Genomic DNA, 18,337 nt, shown 5'->3' on the forward strand with positions numbered 1-18,337 from the left:
ATGTCGCTTTTGGGTCGTCACCTCACTCTTCGCCCGGGGTTTACAGAAGGTGGAGCCTTGTGCCCTCTTCTTCTCTGCTCTTGGCTCTTCGTTGTCTCTGCCCTTTGCTGGCTCTTCACTTGCTATTGGGACGTGCTTCTTCTTGAGGACCGTTGCGCATGTTGCCACGAGTGTGGAGCGCAGGTGGCCACGAGCCCCGGCAAAATGACGAAGCCGGAGATAACGCACCACATCTTGAGTTGGGAACGCTGAGGCAGAGCGTCCCACAGAGGTACACGCAACACAAACAGACCTATACATGACTAGGTTAAGGACCTTTCACCTCACGCATCTTCTCTTCTCACTCTCTTTCCACCCCTCTATCCCACCTCCATTGGACACACAAAAGAGCATCATTACTGACTCACAATCCCATTTTCCTCTGGCATGAGACCGCACCCCCTATATTGTACTACACCACACCTTTCACTCCCACACCTTAGACACCAGTATTCCTCCCCCCTACCTCTCCCTAAGCATACTGGATTGCGTTGGTCTGCCGACCACACCAGGTATTGAGAGGCCGTTTATCCCCATCTTCTCTTCTCCTCTCTGGGCTATATCTAATCTTTCTCGTGTGTGTGTGTGTGTGTGTGTGTGTGTGTGTGTGTGTGTGTGTGTGTGTGTGTGTGTGTGTGTCTGTCCTACTTTAAGTTAAGATTGTCGAAGTTCTAATGGGATAAATCTGCTTTGTCTTTGCTTTTGTAACATTGTTTTCCTTTTGTCGCACCCCACAAATTCCTTGCTATCCCTGCCGAACATACCAATAAACCCCGTTCACTGTGCCACATACCTTTCTTCGCCTGATTGTAAATAAATGCTTTATATAGAAATGCTCCCAGCTCATTTTCCTCTTTTCCTTCATTGGTCCAGCATGGTTCGTACTCTGATGGGGAATAACGTCCCGGCTGGATTAATCTGTTTTCTCGCCCGTACATTCTTGGCAGTTACGCTCGGCTGCATCTGATCTGATAAGGTGATCCGGTTTGAGCAAGGCGTACTGAGGGCATGTACCCCGGTAATTAAACCACATGAGCTTTTAGTAAACGGTATCCGACGGAGGACCCGAAGTCACGTGGTCGAGTTATTGGCGTTCACTGTCGATTAGCGACCTGCCGTGTCACAAAGTTATTTGTGTGCAATGGCCTGCGACTCCGGAGAGTCTGGTGGGAACACGAGGTAGTTCACTCCCACTTGGTCTTCCTCGCCCCCGAGTCCGCAACAATATCAATTGAACAGAATCATTAAAAAATTGGAAATAGGAAGAGTGAAAAGGGTTGGTCAGGTGCACTTGGGATACATGTGGGATCACTGTGTATTTACAGATGCCTTGTGGAATTTATCTTTATTGTTAAAAATGCCACTGGTAGTCTAACCTAAAATCTTCTCTGTATCCCTTGTGTAAAACTTAGCTCAGCTCCAAATAGTTAGGAAATGTCCTTTCCTTTTGTACTTTCAGTTACCAACACAGATGTGGTCAATAAGTGAGTTATTTGTCACATTGACTACAATGGGTGAGAGACGTGATTAGTGCTGAGACATTGTCTCGTTTACAGGAACAAAAGTCATGTTGAATTGGACAACAAGGTTCTGGCCAGTATGGAGTCATATCGATAGGCTTGTTATTTAATTTGTGTTGCTGTGTGTGACATTAGCAATGAAGGTCAGAAGGAGATCTATCACAACAAAACATCGAAGATGGCTTTCATTGGGGCTGAAAAAAAGAAGAATAAAAAAAAAAATATCTCCTCGTGACAGCAATGTAAAGGATAACCTTGGGAATCCAAATTGTGTAAAGGGACAACACGAGAAGACGAGAGATTTTCCATGCGATGATGTGATGGCTCTCTAACCGATTGGTTTTCACTGCGACACACTCAAAAGCAGCAGCACTTTAAAGGTTAAGCAAAGATTACTGCAGTACATCTTTACTATAATGCAGCTTTCGCATATGTGGGTAGGTATGTAGCCAAAACTCGTCAATTAAATACGTACTATTGCAATGTACCTTTTAAACCTTTAGAGGATAGACCCTTTATACCCTCACTACTATTGGAACATACCCTTTAGACATGATAGATCCCTTTGACCCCATAAACCCCTGAACACCAAGGATATAATTCTGGTTCTCAAATGTTTTTGTTTCAAATCTCTACCAACGAGGAATGCAATTTTTGCCTTCCATCATGGACATTGACCCCGAAGCTTCGAGTAACAGTGTTGGGGGATACCTTTAAACCTTTATACTCTTTAGACTTGCACACCCGAGAGACTCCTTGAGAACTTTACACCCTTCAGACTGCTCGGACCCTTTGATCCTTTCAACCCCATATACGCTTTGATAAACTATTTAGACCCTCACAACTATTGGAAAGTACCCTTTAGCCCCTTCATATAACCTTAAACCCCATACACCCTTTAAACCCCTTAGATTGCTTAGACCCCTTCACCCTTAAAATGCTTTAACCCTGAAGACACCTTCAGACTCCTCAGAACTTAGACCTTACAAGCCCCGTTAGAATCAACCACAATGCAGCTATCACGTATGTACATATTGTTGCGGTTCTATAAAACAGCACGTCTCCGTCCGAGGCAATGGTGCACAACATACAGAGATCTCAAGGTAGTTATTTCAATAATGTGTATTAATTAGCCCTTTCCATACGTCCAGTAGGTAAATGGGAAAGATGCATTACGTAGAGCTCTGTTAAGTCCTTTATCTTCAATCTCTGCATTTCTTCTTCCACTCCTTTGTCTCTCTCACATGAAACACGCAAACAAGCAAGCATGCACATGAATCAATAAAGATGACACCAATCAAATAAAGCAGCACTGTGAGCGCCTCATTTGCATCTGCGCACTATTTTCCATTCAAAACTGCACGCCAATTCTCAACTGCAGTCTCAAGTCAGACCTTCAATTCTCCTCACCATACTGCACCACGCTCAAGACAACCACTTCATACGACGACCAAAAATACCCGCAACAACTCACGCTTACATTTTAAATACAAACACAACTGTTATAGACGACATCATTACAAGAAATTTCCACCTCTTCGCCACAACACCACATTACAATCTTCACTACAGATGCCACAACGTACTCAGACTTCTCGCCAACCGCCGCAACTGCCACTTGTTCATCGAATATTCACCGCAGCCTTGAGGGATGCTGAGGAGACAAGCGTTGGGTTATTACGGGGCATAACACAAAGCACAAACATGCACTGGAGCTCGTTTGAGAATATACAGGAAGCACAGGGATTTCCCTAAAATCCCACGTTCAGGGCCACAGCTCTCTCACTGATTCCAAAAAAAAACGTTCCAAAACCCAAGGCCCCATGTTGAAGTCTGAACTTTGACACATGACCACATTGGCGAGCAACTGAGCCATTTTTCACATTTGGGGCCTGGCGGGGCATGGCTACGACCACGATGGCCCAATGAGGAAGCTTGAATTCACCAAGAGTCTCATTTGATCTGACTTTTGGCTCCTCCCCTCATCCAAGGCTCATAAAAAGCACAAACGCAGCTTAGTTAGATCAGAACGAGCCAGGAGCAGAGGTAGACAGAACTTGCCAGACGCCAGCGATCACCAGGCAAGAGGCTATGGCAGACATCAGACCTCGCCGGGGAAACAGGCGGCGCAAGGAGGATAAGCATCAACACCGAGAGAGGGGCACCACAAGTCAGCGTGATCAAGCGTGGCATCACACATTATTACTATGAGCGGGGGGGGGGGGGGGTAGGGGGGAGGCTCTTCTCATTCCATCGACGCTCAGTTAGGCTGCATCCCACAGCAACACTTACACATACAGATTCTCACACCATTACGATGGGATCGTTTCTGTTATGCATCTTTCTTCTGCTATCTATATCTCATCGACTGTAGACGCAAAAGAGCAAGCGCAATCAACACGGGCGAGCCCAACCAAGAACATTCTTTTCAGAGTGAACGGTACTGACCTGCACCTCACATTCTTCCTCTTAAACCACGCTGCATTACACTCGCACCTCTCACTCATGCACCCAAGACACCCTCAGTATTTCTCCCTCCATCCCTTTCCTCAGCGTTTTGGGTTTTGCAGGTCTGCCGACCACATCAGGTATTGAGAGGTCGCTCATCCTCAACTGCTTCTATCTCTCTGGGCAATCTATTGGGGGTGTGTGTGTGTGTGTGTGTGTGTGTGTGTGTGTGTGTGTGTGTGTGTGTGTGTGTGTGTGTGTGTGTGTGTGTGTGTGTGTGTGTGTGTGTCGTCGCACAAGTTAAGACTGTGTAAGAATGTGTGGGATAACTCTGCACTGTGTCGTCTTTTGTAAATATTGCATACCTTTGGCAACCCCACTGTACATTTGCAATAAATCCCATACTGTGTCACATAACTTTTCCTCGCTCTTGTTTAAATAAATGTGCCTGTTAGAAATGTACCCAGCTCGTTTTGTCTTTGCCTCCATTGGTCGAGCATGGTCCACACCCTAGCTTAGCCGGGAAGTTATTCCCCAAAATCTGTTAAATAGCCGATGCGGACTTGGCAGCTTCGCTCGGCTGAACCTGATACGGAAAGTAACCTGAGCAACGCAAGTACGCATCGAGGGCACGTTTCCCCAATAAGAAGATCACGCGTTCCGAGGTAAACGGTTGTCAAACGGAGAACCCTGGGTCACGTGGTCAAGTTATTGGCATTCACTGTCGATTAGTGACCTGCAGCGACACAGAGCCGGCAATTCCCGTTGAGTCCGGAGAGGATCCAGGGACGTTGAGTCCTCCCTCGACAATATGTTTGTATGTGTATGTATTGTTACGGCTGTGGAAATTCGCAGAACACCATAAAGGTCCTTCGTTCAGTTAGATTGATAAGTCTGTGTTCATTTAGATTTCCCCACCATTGCTTAATGGGAATTATTCGTGTCACAGGGCTGTGATCTTTGAGATAACCGTTTTTCTTTACTATCGTTATTTTGGACGAACCACATTTCAACCACCTAGCCACCTTCCCCGCTATGTCAACTACCGATCCCCTTCTCCGCAAACCACACTACAACCCACTCCGCATGAAGGCTGTCTCTGCAGAGGAAAAGGAACAAGGGATTTCGATAACGCGAGGGAAAAAGAAGAAGGAACATCGGTGGTGCACGGATTTTCCCGCCTGCTATTCCCGCGCTTTGGTGTGGTTGAAGTGCGATCCGAGCCATAGGTCAAAGGTCATGTGAAGGAGGGGCCTCATTTGGGGGGAATGAATCTCCCTAGGCTTGGGCCACATAACGATTTCCTCGCCCCCCCCCCCGCACGCCGCGAGGGGGGGGCGACAGGGTTGGGAATGGGGAACGCCCCCTCTCTCGAAGGAGGGCGGAGCAAGAAGCCAGAAGGAATAAAAGGGCACGCAGAGCGCCAAGCGGGCGGTCAGTCGTGTGTGTGTGTGTGTGTGTTGGTGGTTTCTTCTGCTCGTGGTGGCCAGACTGTGGAGAAGCGATCCGTGGAACGACCCGTTCGTCGGAGCTCGCAGTCGGTGGGGAGTCCGGGCGTGGCACCAGGGACGCGGACTGGAGGCGCCGCTCTGCCAGCTCTGTTGCGCAGACCTGCGCGTCCAAGTGAAGAGCGCCGGAGAGAGCTCGCCGGCCCGAGTCAGCTGCCATGGGGACAGATCTCGCGACTCGCCCATCAAGGCACCACGAGGGTGCAGGTAACCTGCAACAGTCTCGTGGGGCCTGTTCGGTCACCAGGGCTCCACGGTATAAAGGTCTACGGACCCTGTCTGACTCCCTTGTCTTTGAGGGTAGTCTTTTCTTTTGAATGAATGTTGGTGGCGCCGTCTCTAAGTAGAACTGTGTAAGTGCTTGTAAATGATAATTGCTGATAGACGGTCGTAGTGCTTTCACCTTGCTCGTGTCTTTGTCCCCGTCCCATGCATGATTGTTTTACTGCATACGTGTTTTCATTGCTTTGCCTGTATACGTGTTTCATAAGATATGTGCTGATTTCAATGTTAAACCCGTTAGTCGTGTCCTCTTTCCCTCATTGGAATGCCATCTCGTATTGCGGAATATTAGTTGGGTTTTAAATACCCGTTAAATAGAATCGGATCCGGCGATAATACCCGCTCGGTTATCCCTGAAAGAACGGAACGGACCGCTTGAGCGATTAGTGTCCATGCCGACCTGCGTCGAGGTATGGTCTCCCGGTAGGCTACCCACGCGAGTACTGAGGTATATCAATATTCGGCGATTGACCCTATTTTGCGCGGGTAGAAAATTGGCGAGGCCGTGGTGGGATTAAGAACCCACGTGACAGGGTTCCGCGTTGTTCCGGAAGGTCACGATTAAATTGTCCGTCCGGTGGGTGACGTGGTTGCAATTAGAGAAACGCGGTCGATCGCATGCCGGTGGGCGCAAATTCGTAACAGTATGTATGTATCCGAAATAGCATTCCCTGGTGGTGTGCTCTCGCCCAGAAGTTAATGGGAAACTGAAGCAAGAAATCAATTGCAATGAAATATTGTTGCGGGGCCGGGTATCGGTGGCGAGCACGACCGCTCGGTGGAGCAGTGGAGTCGTCTCCCACCGAACACCCGGAATTTAGCTCGTGACCCTCGGATAAGTCCTAAAGGCACGAGTCCCTTACTGGACCATGAATCACCAATAATTCAACCGCGTAGGGTAGGGTCAATTGCCATACTGCAATATACCTAATTACCCACACGGCAAAGCTACCGGGGAAGTCACACCCTCGAGTGGAACGAGCCGTTACCGTGCACGAACCATGTGTAACCCGAGCGGAGGTTACCAAGGCCTGTCGGTACAAATGAACAATTTACTGCCTCGCTATTTCTCAACACACACCGTGCTAAGCCAATGAAAGAAATACAGAAACGAGCTGGAACATTTAACAAAAGGCATATTTATTTATAATGGGGCAGGGGAGCACGCAAGAAGGCAGAGTTAACCGAATAAAAGGAATACAGGTATGTACAAGGCACTTAAACAATTCTACTTACAGGACGGCGACACACACACACACACACACACACACACACACACACACACACACACACACACACACACACACACACACACACACACACACACACACACACACACACACACACACACACACACACACGACCTCATGGGTCTATCTCGGTCAAGCCGGGCCAGGGTACCTGTCTACTATGTGCGACCACACCGACTCCGAGACCACCACGGTCTCAGATCGCTCCAGCCACGACCACACCGTCTGCAGAATGCTCCAGACAACCACACTCCTCCTCTTGAGGAGAGAGGGGCTTCTTCGCCCCCGCCACTCGCCTCCTGATTGGACGGTGGGTTGTCAGGCGACTCGTGGTGGCCTTCCAATTGGCTGGGGTGCGCGTGTGGTGCTCGCCCTCCACTCATTGGCTGGAGGAAACCGATTTTTTTTTTACACCGCCAGGGTGGTGTTCTGCGACTCGCTCGTTCGTCCCTTCCATCGGACGATACTTGGGGCCTTGTCGTCCCCCCGCGCATTGCAACTCGCGCTCGCCTTCAGGGCATCCGCCATTCGAGCCGACGTGCGCTGCTCACTTGAAGCTCGCGCCGCGAGGTAATGTGCCGATGATGTCACTCGCACACGGACCCTGCGTGTTTTACCGTGTCGTTCCCGCGACTTGCTCCGCGCATCTCGCGCATGCCTCTTGCGCTGCGCAGCACGTGGAGCTTCACACACGCGCTCGCACGGGGACCCGATAGTTCCAAATTCACTCCATAGTCGCCATTTTAGCAGTCCACGCGAGAGTCTCTTCCTGTTCTTTTTCCTGTGTCTCTTCTATTTCTTTTAATTCCTGCACTTGTCTGTTATTTCCGTCTCTCCCCCAATTATCGTGACGTCGCTCATCCCCATCGCAGTCCGAACAACTTCAACACTCCCCCTCGACTCGATCGTTCCCCCACGTGCAGGCGCCATTCCCCAATCCACCATTTTGCCTTTCACCTCATCCAAGCTCACCTGCAGGCTCAACTCCATTGTCTTCATTTCACCCCGCTGTGTTCGCATATCGCCCCTCAGTGTTTGCATATCACCCCTCATCTCATCCATTTGTTTTTGCATTCCTTGCATGTTTCCCTTCATTTCTTGCGCATTCACATCCATTCTTTGCGTTACTTGCGCATTTGCGTCCATCTTCTGCATCAACGCCTCCAACATCTGTGTCATGTCAAATGACCCTGAGGCAGCCATTTTGCCATGATGGCGTGCGGAACCGGCAGAAATCGGGGTGGGGGGGAACTTTGACGGGGGGGGTTGTCATACACCACCCCTGCCACTCCCAATACCCCTTCTGGGTTTGGCTGCAGGGAAATGTCTTCCTGCATGGGGGTGTCGTCCTGGACCATGGATTCCCCTAAACCTACTTCTAAACCCACCTGAACCAGCTCATCTTGGCTTGCCATGTTGCGTATTGAGAAATAAATTTTACTCGATTGCAATTTGGGAGAAACGGGGGTGGGGGGGGGGGGTTGCTCCCTACACCGCTGATCCGAACCCCGTTAATTTTGTGGAGGTGGAGGGGTTCGAATCCCACTACTGACACCAATTGTTGCAGGGCCGGGTATCGGTGGCGAGCACGACCGCTAGAGGGAGCAGTTGAGTCGGCTCCACCGAACACCCAGAATTTTGGTTGTGACTCTCGCATAAGTCAGAAAGGCAATGGTCCCTTACTGGACCATGAATCGCCAATAATTTGACCGCATGGGGTCGGGTCAATTGCCAAACTTCAATATACCTAATTACCTACGCGGGCAAAGCTACAGGGGAATTCACACCCTCGACGGACCTCGAACAGAACGAGCCGTTACTGTGCCCGAACCGTGTGTAACCCGAGCGGAGGTTACAAAGGCCTGTCGGTCCAAATCAACAATTTTACAGCGCAAACGGCCTCGCTATTTCTCATTACATACCGTGCTAAGCCAATGAAAGAAGCACAGAAACGAGCTGGAACATTTAACAAAAGGGATATTTATTTACAACGGGGCAGGGGAGCATGCAAGAAGGCAGAGTTAACCGAATAAGAAAATGTAATTTAGGCCTTAGTTATTTTATAACTTGGTTTACGCAGTTCTTCAGCTAAAATGTAGGGTCGGTAGGTCGAAATATAAATATAAATACAATTTAAATTTTTAGAAATTAAATATTTTAATGATTTTTTTTCAGATGTTCCATGGAAAAGACAAGGGCAGGTGGGGGGGGGGAGGAATAAATATAAATCCCAGACCAGGAGGATCTAAGAAAACATTTAAGATGGAAGACCATTCAAATGCAGGATGCCCATGTTCACTGTATCATCTGATGTGAAAAACAATAAAGAAGGATTAAAACTTGTTTTTACAATATAGTCTGGCATGTTTTTCCTCTAGAAACCTGTTGGATCATCAAACAAATGGAAACAATGGTGAGAAAATTACTGTCCAAGTCGTAGATGTGTGCGTGCACACCAGTGCATAGTGCTGGATATGATTTTTTTTTTTTTTAAAAGGTGTCTACGAGAAGTCAACACGCTCAAAACGGTCAATCAGAGCCATAACCAGCTCCTACTTTTCAGTGGGTATCTGATCGTACCGTCTCCCCATCCCCATGAGCACATCAAAGGCTGATTTCTGGTCTGGTGAAGGCTGAATATCAGCATCTCGCAGGGAAACGAACGTACTTGGCACCGAAATCTTTCAATACGAACAGCGGTGTACAACTTTTGATGGAAACAAAATCGGCACGATCGAGAGGAGCCTGCGAATTATCCCTGCTGATGCACTGAATTGATGCAATCGTTCACCCAAATTATTCGTTGGAAAGATGTTGCGTGATTAAATCACCAATACAGTCACTCGAATTTATGCAGCCGACATACTTCTTAACAACCACCTTCGCCCCAGAAACCAGTCAATCTGAACCATGCTGGCCACTGCTCAGACGCCATGACCGAAGACTACTGCGCAGTTTGGTTAAAGGTGACTCGGCATTTTGGCGGGCACGCACGAAATTATATCTAAAAAAATAAATGCCAACGTTTACATTTCGGGTTTTGAAACTTTTGCACCTTCGGCGGAAAATGTATAAATATAAAAGGCTAAAAATGTGTTTTATATTTACATTTCATTTCGGCAAATATACCGTTGGCGGATCCGTAAAGCAAGTTATAAAATAACTAAGGCCTTACAAGGAAAGGAAAACACTTCCACAATTCTACTTATCAGACTGGGCCCACGGACGCACACACACATTAAAGAACTGGACCCCGTGGGTCTATCTCGGTCAAGCCGGGCCGGCGTACCTGTCCGCTTCGTGTGGCCACACCGACTCCGAAACCAGCACGGTGGGACCCGAAGTCAACGGCCCATGAACGAGGCCGCTCAACTATGATCACCACTAGCTCAGACCGCTCCAGCCACGACCACGACCGTCTGCCAAACGCTCATCGACAACCACAGGCCACGCCGCAATCACCACGATCACTGTCTGCTGAACGCTGGTACAGACAACCACAATCCTTCTCTTGAGGAGGGAGGGGCTTCTTCTCCCCCGCCACTCGCCTCCTGATTGGACGGTGGGTTGTTAGGCGACTCGTAGCAGCCTCCCGATTGGCTGGGGCGCGCGTGGTGTTCGCCCTCCGCTCATTGGCTGGAGAAAATGCTCTTTGTTCCTCCTCGGAGCGGAGCTTCGAGCCGAGGTGAAGAAGACTCTGCCCACGTCCTCAGCCAAAAACACGTGCGTAATGGCAACCGGGTCGAGTGCAGGATGGTGTGCTGTTGTTGTCGTGGATGTGGTAGTAGTTGTTGTTGATGATGTGGTAGTTGTTGTTGTTAAAAGATCTAATAAACCTGACTATACAATAATTCGTAGCGCACATATGTAATTCCCATTAGACAAAGGGGGATTCTAACTGTAAACACATACTTATCAAGATAAATAACTTTGGAACCTGAATGTTGAGTGTGCATGGTTTCCAGATTCGTAACACTGGCACATCAATAGTATGAGAAGTACATTTGCCTCCTCTTTTTTTGTGGCCATGGACTTTCGACAAGACATACCATCAGAGCTGTATTTTTGGCGCATGTTGCTGAAGAATTCCAAAGATATTTTCAAAACCCAAATGCGAACAACATTGCCTTGTCCAGCGGTGGCAAGAAGATGACCACAATGCGAAAATTTCATTGTTCATAAGCGCCCTGAAAGATAACAAACACACCAAGCCAAATAACAATTTAGAGACATCCCCGCAAGATATACGATTTTGCTCTTTCTAATAGAAGGCAGGGCATCAAAAATAAACAAAGCGTTGTCAGGAGTAATACAAGAAGCAAAAAAAAAACGAAATCTATGAAACCATAGCATGTACTGATTAAGCCTCACCTTGTGTTCATAACTCAGGTCCTGGACAAGGGCAATTTGCTCAAAGTCAGAAGGACCACGAGTACCATGGGCTGCTTTAAACTTCACAGGTCGTGTGTAAGGTGTTCCTTCATCTTCCTCACTGCTCGCATCCTCGTCTACATGTAGAACAAAACACCGCAAAAAAAAAACCCAACATATTTTGATCAATTATTGTGGCAAATACATAAGTTATCAGAAGTATTAAAATTAGCAACACGAGTAAACCCGTTGCCATTTACAATGCAACGTTAGATGCCTGCAGAGAATATCGTCAGCCAACTGCTGCCCTTACTTGCTCTTGCCATGGGAAACTACAATTTTTTTTGATCACTGAAACAATGTTTGACTCAAATATTTTACTAAACTTGCATTAAAAGTATTATATTTGGTACCTTTTCATTTCATAATTATCCCTGGTACATACTGGTCCAGACAATGCATCAACAAAGGTAAAACCGGTAGTTCAGTTCACTTGGAATATTTGGGTTTGGAAGGAGAGTGGGGAGGGGAGAGGGAAGGAAGGAGTCACTGTTTGTATACTGCCTTATGGCCCTGTCACACATTGACGATTTAGCCAGCGTATGCCTGACATATGCAAAATTTGGCTAAAACGCTGGGACACGTCGACTACGTTATGGGTAAGTTTGTATACGTTAAGAGCACGCTGGCATACGTCGTAGTACGCTGGCTTTTTTTTCGTAGTACGCTGGCTATACGTTTTTGTACGCCGAGGTGTTAGACAAATTTTCCATGCTTGAAATTTTTCGACGTATGCCAGCGTACGACTCACACGTTCCGCATAATGCTAGCCATAAGTTGTAGGCACATTACGCGATCGTTGACACACGTCGAGGTAATGTTTAGCGTCCCCGAAACTTATTTCTTACATGTTGTATGCACGTTACGCGATCGTTGACACACGTTACTCATAAGTCGAAACACGTCAAGGTAATGGTTTGCGTCAATATTCCAGACTCCCTGGTTTTTTTTTTTTTCTTCGGTATGATGGTGATGTTGACACTTCGATTTCTAGTGCGGTTATAATATAATATAATTAATAGGCTGTCGCTCAACGATTTAAATCACAACTGCACAAGAAATCGAAGTGTCAACATCACCGTCATACCGAAGAAAAAAAACAAAAAAAACAGGGAGTCTGGAACACTGACACGAACCAATACCTCGACGTGTTTCGACTTATGAGTAACGTACAAGTAACGTGTGTCGACGTGTGTCAATGATTGCGTAGCGTGCCTACAACTTATGCCAGCGTATGCGGAACGTGTGTCATAAGTCGAGAAATTTTCAACATGCTGAAAATTTCGGCGTATGACGACGTATGCCAGTGTGCTCTTAACGTATTCGACATGTGCCAGCTTGGTTCGGCAATTTTTTCATACGTCGGCATACGCTGGCTAAAACGTCAAGGTGTGACAGCGGCTTCACACTTCGATGTCTAGTGCGGTTGTAATTTGAATCGTCGAGCCGCAGCCTATGAATAGCCTACGACATGTGATCGTCGGCGATACGCTGCCGCGCGCTATGCATAAGTTGGACTATCGTTGGGCATAGGTTGTGAACGTCGACAAACGCTCAGCATTCTTTGGTACAAGTTATCTATATGTGATTAAAACGTTCTGTGTACATTACTAATACTTTATGCATACGTCCAACACGTTATCATACACCCACAACTTAAAAAAACATCAATAATTCAGCGTACGCCAGTGTTTTACATACATTTTGAGACAATTCTGTCATGACCCTCTCGGACCAACGCCGGGAGCTTGTCACGGGTGGGCCTTTCGGCCTCACCACGATTGTGTCAATCGGCCACCCGCGTGGGATAGGGTTGTTCGCCAAACTCGACATACCTAAGTACCCACGCGGATGGTAGACCGGGTGATCGCACCTCGCGGCAGGTCGACTCCGGACACGGGCCGCTTAAGCGATCCGTTCCGTGCTATTGGGATAACCGAGCGGTGTTATCATCGGCCTTGACGGTTCCAATCAATTATCGGGCGTATTAAGCCCACGACGAACCCGTTACATGAAGCAAGATGGAAATTCAATTAAAGAAAAGATGAAGCGAAACGGGAAAACAGTTCAACATGATGCACATTTATTCCGCGGCACATGGAGAGCACACATATACAGCCAAACAGAATGCACATATATCAAATGCTACAAAAGAAAGAATGACCAAGAGATACTACCGACGACGCGAGCACACGGCAACACTTAAACAGTTTTACTTTACAGATGGCGCCAACAACACATTTACTCAAAAGCAAAAGAAAAGGCCACCCTCAAAGACAAGGGGGCAGATGGGGCCTGTGGGCCAATATTTGCGCGGGACCTGAAGGAGCGATCAGGTCCGCGAGACCGGGTGGGTCCTACCCGCATCTTCGTGATGAGCCACAAATGTGGCAGCGCGGCGGTGCCCCGACTTCGTGCTCCTTCACGGGTTTCGTTGGCACCACTTGGAGTGGGGTGGGAACGGGGCCCCCTTTTTGCACTATCTCAGCGCGGGGGAAAAAGGGGCGGGAATTGTTGATGCTCTGGGGAAAGAGTATAGCTGGCTTGCTTGGGTCCCGTGACGAGCGATTCCACCGCGACCTCATCGCCGACTTCCTTGCCTCGGACCCAAGCTCCTCGGACTCTTCCCCCAATTCTCCTCAGCCGACTGCCGAAAAACACCGGGATGCCCTCGCCTCCCGACTCCACTCCGCTCTTCCAAACTGACTCGACCCAGATTCGCCTTGCGCTCGGCGCTTTATAGGCCGGCAGGAGAACCCATATGCAAATTTCCGGATCAGGACGAGCTCGGGGGCGGAGCCACGCTCGCCCATTGGACGGAGAAAAAGGGGCATGAATCTCCCCTGATCCTAGAATTTGCATATCTCGATTCCACAGACGCACCTGGAGGCGGGGCCAAACTGCCCCGCGCTTGCTGATTGGACGGATCAGAAGTGGGCGTGTAGCATTCCTGATCCGAATTCTCCTCGGAAAGGCCGCATTTTGCACTCGCAGCCCGGCGCGTATCTTGTACGAACCCAGGACAGCCCGACGCTCGGTGCTCACAGGTGGTGCGGGAATGGCGGTTGAAGGAGGGAGGTGAGGGTGGTGGAGGGTTTATGGTGGTGGTTTATGGCCATGGTGCCATTTGGAATGGCGGTGATGCGATGTTTGCGGGAGCGAGTTGTGAAGGTAAAGATCGTGGCTGTTGGCGTTGTTGTGAAGCGGCGTTGTGGTTGGTGGTTGTTGTGTGATGGCGGTTGAGACGTAGTTGGTTCAAAATAAAGACAGAACAGAAAAACGGCTATCTCAAAGCGTCGCAGCCCGGATGGATCACATAAATTCCCTCTATACAATGGGTTTGGGCTAACTACACATGTACTTACAGAGATATCTCACCTACGGGACCTGAATGGTGGTTTGCGAATTTCCACAACCGTAACAATATCGTGCTCGAAAGACCAATTGTTCCTGCCATGCAGGCAACTCATGAGCAATTACATGTGCTTAAAATCTCCATGAGCAGCCAACCCACCTGGAACCATGTACTGTTCATAAAGCAGAGGCCAAGCAGTGGTCAAGGAAAACTTAGGAGGCTTTTTCATAATCATGGTCGTGTGCTCATTATCACTAAATAAATCATGAGTTTACTTGAGAGAGAAGTTGAAAAAACACAAACAAAACTGAAACAAGAATACAAGACAAGCTCAACAATCATGATCAATTGAGAGTCCAACCCAAGTAATAATTTTTGTTTTCACCCCATTGACGATATGAGAATGCACAGTCAGTCTGTCTCATTATACAAATCGGTTTGGCAAAGATTTTCTTTAATTGTCCGTCATCAATTACCAGGTGGATATTTCAAAGAACGAAAACCAATTTCATATAGATTTTCATTTTTAATGATTCTGGATATTTTTCCCTGCAAAATACCTTTTCGAGCTTAACCAGAGGGTGACAAGTACACCTTTTGTGTGCAGTGCAACAGAAGCATAAAAAAAGTGTTTGCCTCGACGAGATATGATCTGAAAATGCATTTCAATACTGCAAGTCAGAGAAAAATAAACAGTTTATGCCCTTGGACATTCATTTTCAAGCAACCTGAGTCAGTACAGTCGAGGCAAAAGTGATACAGGCAGAGGGTAGGTTTCACCAGTTCATGGCTGAACATAATTTGGCAGTGACAGTTTCCAATCATTTTACCAAAGTCATGAAAAAAAAAAATGTTCCTGGACAGCCAAATTCCTGCAAAACTCATGTCGGAGGAGAAAGGCTCACAAATAATAAAAGGCATTCAAGCTAAAACCTACACAGATCCTGTCGTTCAAAGATGAAAGACACGCCCTTTCTCATTGATGATTGCCGAGAGCAATGACAAGAACAGAAAGAGAAAAAAAACCGTCTGGTTATTCTCTTTCGAGTTTTTGAAGGGAAGAAATGCACCAAAACGAGGATCCTCGACATGCCAACGTTAGATGGTGGAACAGCAGATTATATTTTTCAAATGATCAAATCAACCTTGTGGCATGTACTTTTTGAACTTAAATTTGTGTCAATCAGTTTAAAATAAATTAATTAATCACTTTTTCTGATTCCCATACATTACTCCTTAGATTATGCGACCATATTGTTGTGGAAACAGCAGTAAGATAGACTAGTTATTTCATTAATAAACGTCGAGCATAAATTTGTGGTCTCCACGTAGAATGATAGGGCATGCGTCGACATGTGTTCAGAAGCCAAATAAATGTGGCCCGTCCATTTCTTAATGTGCAACACCCTCCCCACCATCCCTCTCCAATTAATCCTTTCAATTTGTAATCCGTCTATGTGGTTCTTTTAATAAATATTTACAACTCCGCAATCTCGCAAATCCCCCATGAGTTACGGTCATGAAATAGTATTAAAAAAAATCAAAGTATCAAAAATGAACCAGAAGCTTAAGGCAGCAAGAACTTGGTTTGTTTTGGGATTTTTAGTAGCTTGAACCAAACAACCCCTGTGATTTTATTGCAGAAATGTAGTCGTTTATCATCCAGCACAACACTAGATTGTATTGCTTTCATAAACTCCTAATCAGTTTTATCTTTGGCTCTTCACAGCTAATGGAGATGGGAGAACCTGTTAATGCAATGACATCAGATCACAAAAACCTTACCCAAACCAAACCCATTAAATGCTCAGTTCAGCAAAGTCAAAGAGGACTGGCCATCATTAGCTGATTAAGCACAAGCTTCTCATAGATTAACTTAACAGATACAAAAATAAAAATAAACCACCAACAGATTATTGGAATACACCATCCATCATCAAAATGCACAGCCAGGAATAAAAACCAGAAGCACCAGCAGTGAGCTGTCATGATTGTCACAGTGATTGACTGACCTCCACCACCCACACTGTCCCCCCCCCCAAGCCAATGTGCTAACCACAGCAATGTGTTGTATCAAAAAGGAAGAAGAAAAGAAGAGATAGGCTATTTTAAGTGTGCTTCAAAATTACACAACTGCATCAAGTTCATCATCTTGCTCAAAGTCAATACCGAGATTAAAACAACAATAACTCTACAAGAGAGGGGAAGAGGAGGAGGAGAAGAAGAAGAGAAAAAGAGAGAGCGAAAAAGAGAGCGAGAGCGAAAAAAAAAAAAAAAGAGAGTGAGTGTGAGTGTGTGAGAGAGGGAGGGGGGACAGTGAGAGGGAGGGGGGACAGTGAGAGAGGGAGGGGGGACAGTGAGAGAGGGAGGGGGACAGTGAGAGAGGGAGGGGGACAGTGAGAGAGGGAGGGGGACAGTGAGAGAGGGAGGGGGGACAGTGAGAGAGGGAGGGGGGACAGTGAGAGAGGGAGGGGGACAGTGAGAGAGGGAGGGGGGACAGTGAGAGAGGGAGGGGGACAGTGAGAGAGGGAGGGGGGACAGTGAGAGAGGGAGGGGGGACAGTGAGAGAGGGAGGGGGACAGTGAGAGAGGAAGGGGAGACAGTGAGAGAGGGAGGGGGACAGAGAGAGGGAGAGGGGACAGAGAGAGAGAGGGGGGACGGAGAGAGAGGGGGAAAGAGACAGGGGGGACAGAGAGAGAGGGGGGACAGAAAGAGAGGGGGGACAGAGAGAGAGGGGGGACAGAGAGAGAGGGGGACAGAGAGAGAGGGGGGACAGAGAGAGAGGGGGACAGAGAGAGAGGGGGGACAGAGAGAGAGGGGGGACAGAGAGAGAGGGGGAACAGAGAGAGAGGGGGAACAGAGAGAGAGGGGGAACAGAGAGAGAGAGAGGGGACAGAGAGAGAGAGAGGGGGACAGAGAGAGAGAGGGGACAGAGAGAGAGAGAGGGGGACAGAGAAAGAGGGGGGACAGAGAAAGAGGGGGGACAGAGAAAGAGGGGGGACAGAGAAAGAGGGGGACAGAGAAAGAGGGGGACAGAGAGAGAGGGGGAGGACAGAGAGAGGGGGAGGACAGAGAGAGAGGGGGGAGGACAGAGAGAGAGGGGGGAGGACAGAGAGAGAGGGGGAGGACAGAGAGAGAGGGGGGGAGGACAGAGAGAGAGGGGGGAGGACAGAGAGAGAGGGGGGAGGAAAGAGAGAGAGAGGGGGAGGACAGAGAGAGAGGGGGCGGAGAAAGAGACATTAAGGACCACACGTTGGCTGCAACACGAGAGTAAATCATTTGCCCTCTTTTCCGAAACAACACACACGATTTCGCCGAAACTTGATCACAACCTTCATCAACCGTGATTCCCTCAAACCTGAGTCTCGTCCTGGTGGAGGTGTTGCTCTCTTCATCAAAGACTCTATTCCTCTCTGCATGGACTGCTCTCACTCCCCCACACCCCCAGGAATACCTCTGGCTTCGGCTTCCCCTCCACTCCCACCTCATGTTTATATGTGTACT

General features: G+C 47.9%; 1 protein-coding gene across 1 annotated transcript in view; it reads right to left on the reverse strand.

The window, feature by feature from the left end:
- Positions 1-3,139, reverse strand: part of LOC147031925 (WD repeat-containing protein 44-like) — a 28,741-nt gene extending 25,602 nt beyond the window's left edge. Inside the window, 1 exon segment of the mRNA XM_085869152.1 lies at positions 2,736-3,139. Coding sequence (XP_085725278.1) covers positions 2,736-2,834 — 99 coding nt within the window. The 5' untranslated portion in view covers positions 2,835-3,139.
- Between the last annotated feature and the right edge of the window lie 15,198 nt (positions 3,140-18,337).

This window comes from Eptatretus burgeri, chromosome 2, assembly GCF_056783735.1.
Source record: "Eptatretus burgeri isolate ZD-2024b chromosome 2, Ebu_testis_v1, whole genome shotgun sequence".
NCBI classification, from domain to species: domain Eukaryota; kingdom Metazoa; phylum Chordata; class Myxini; order Myxiniformes; family Myxinidae; genus Eptatretus; species Eptatretus burgeri.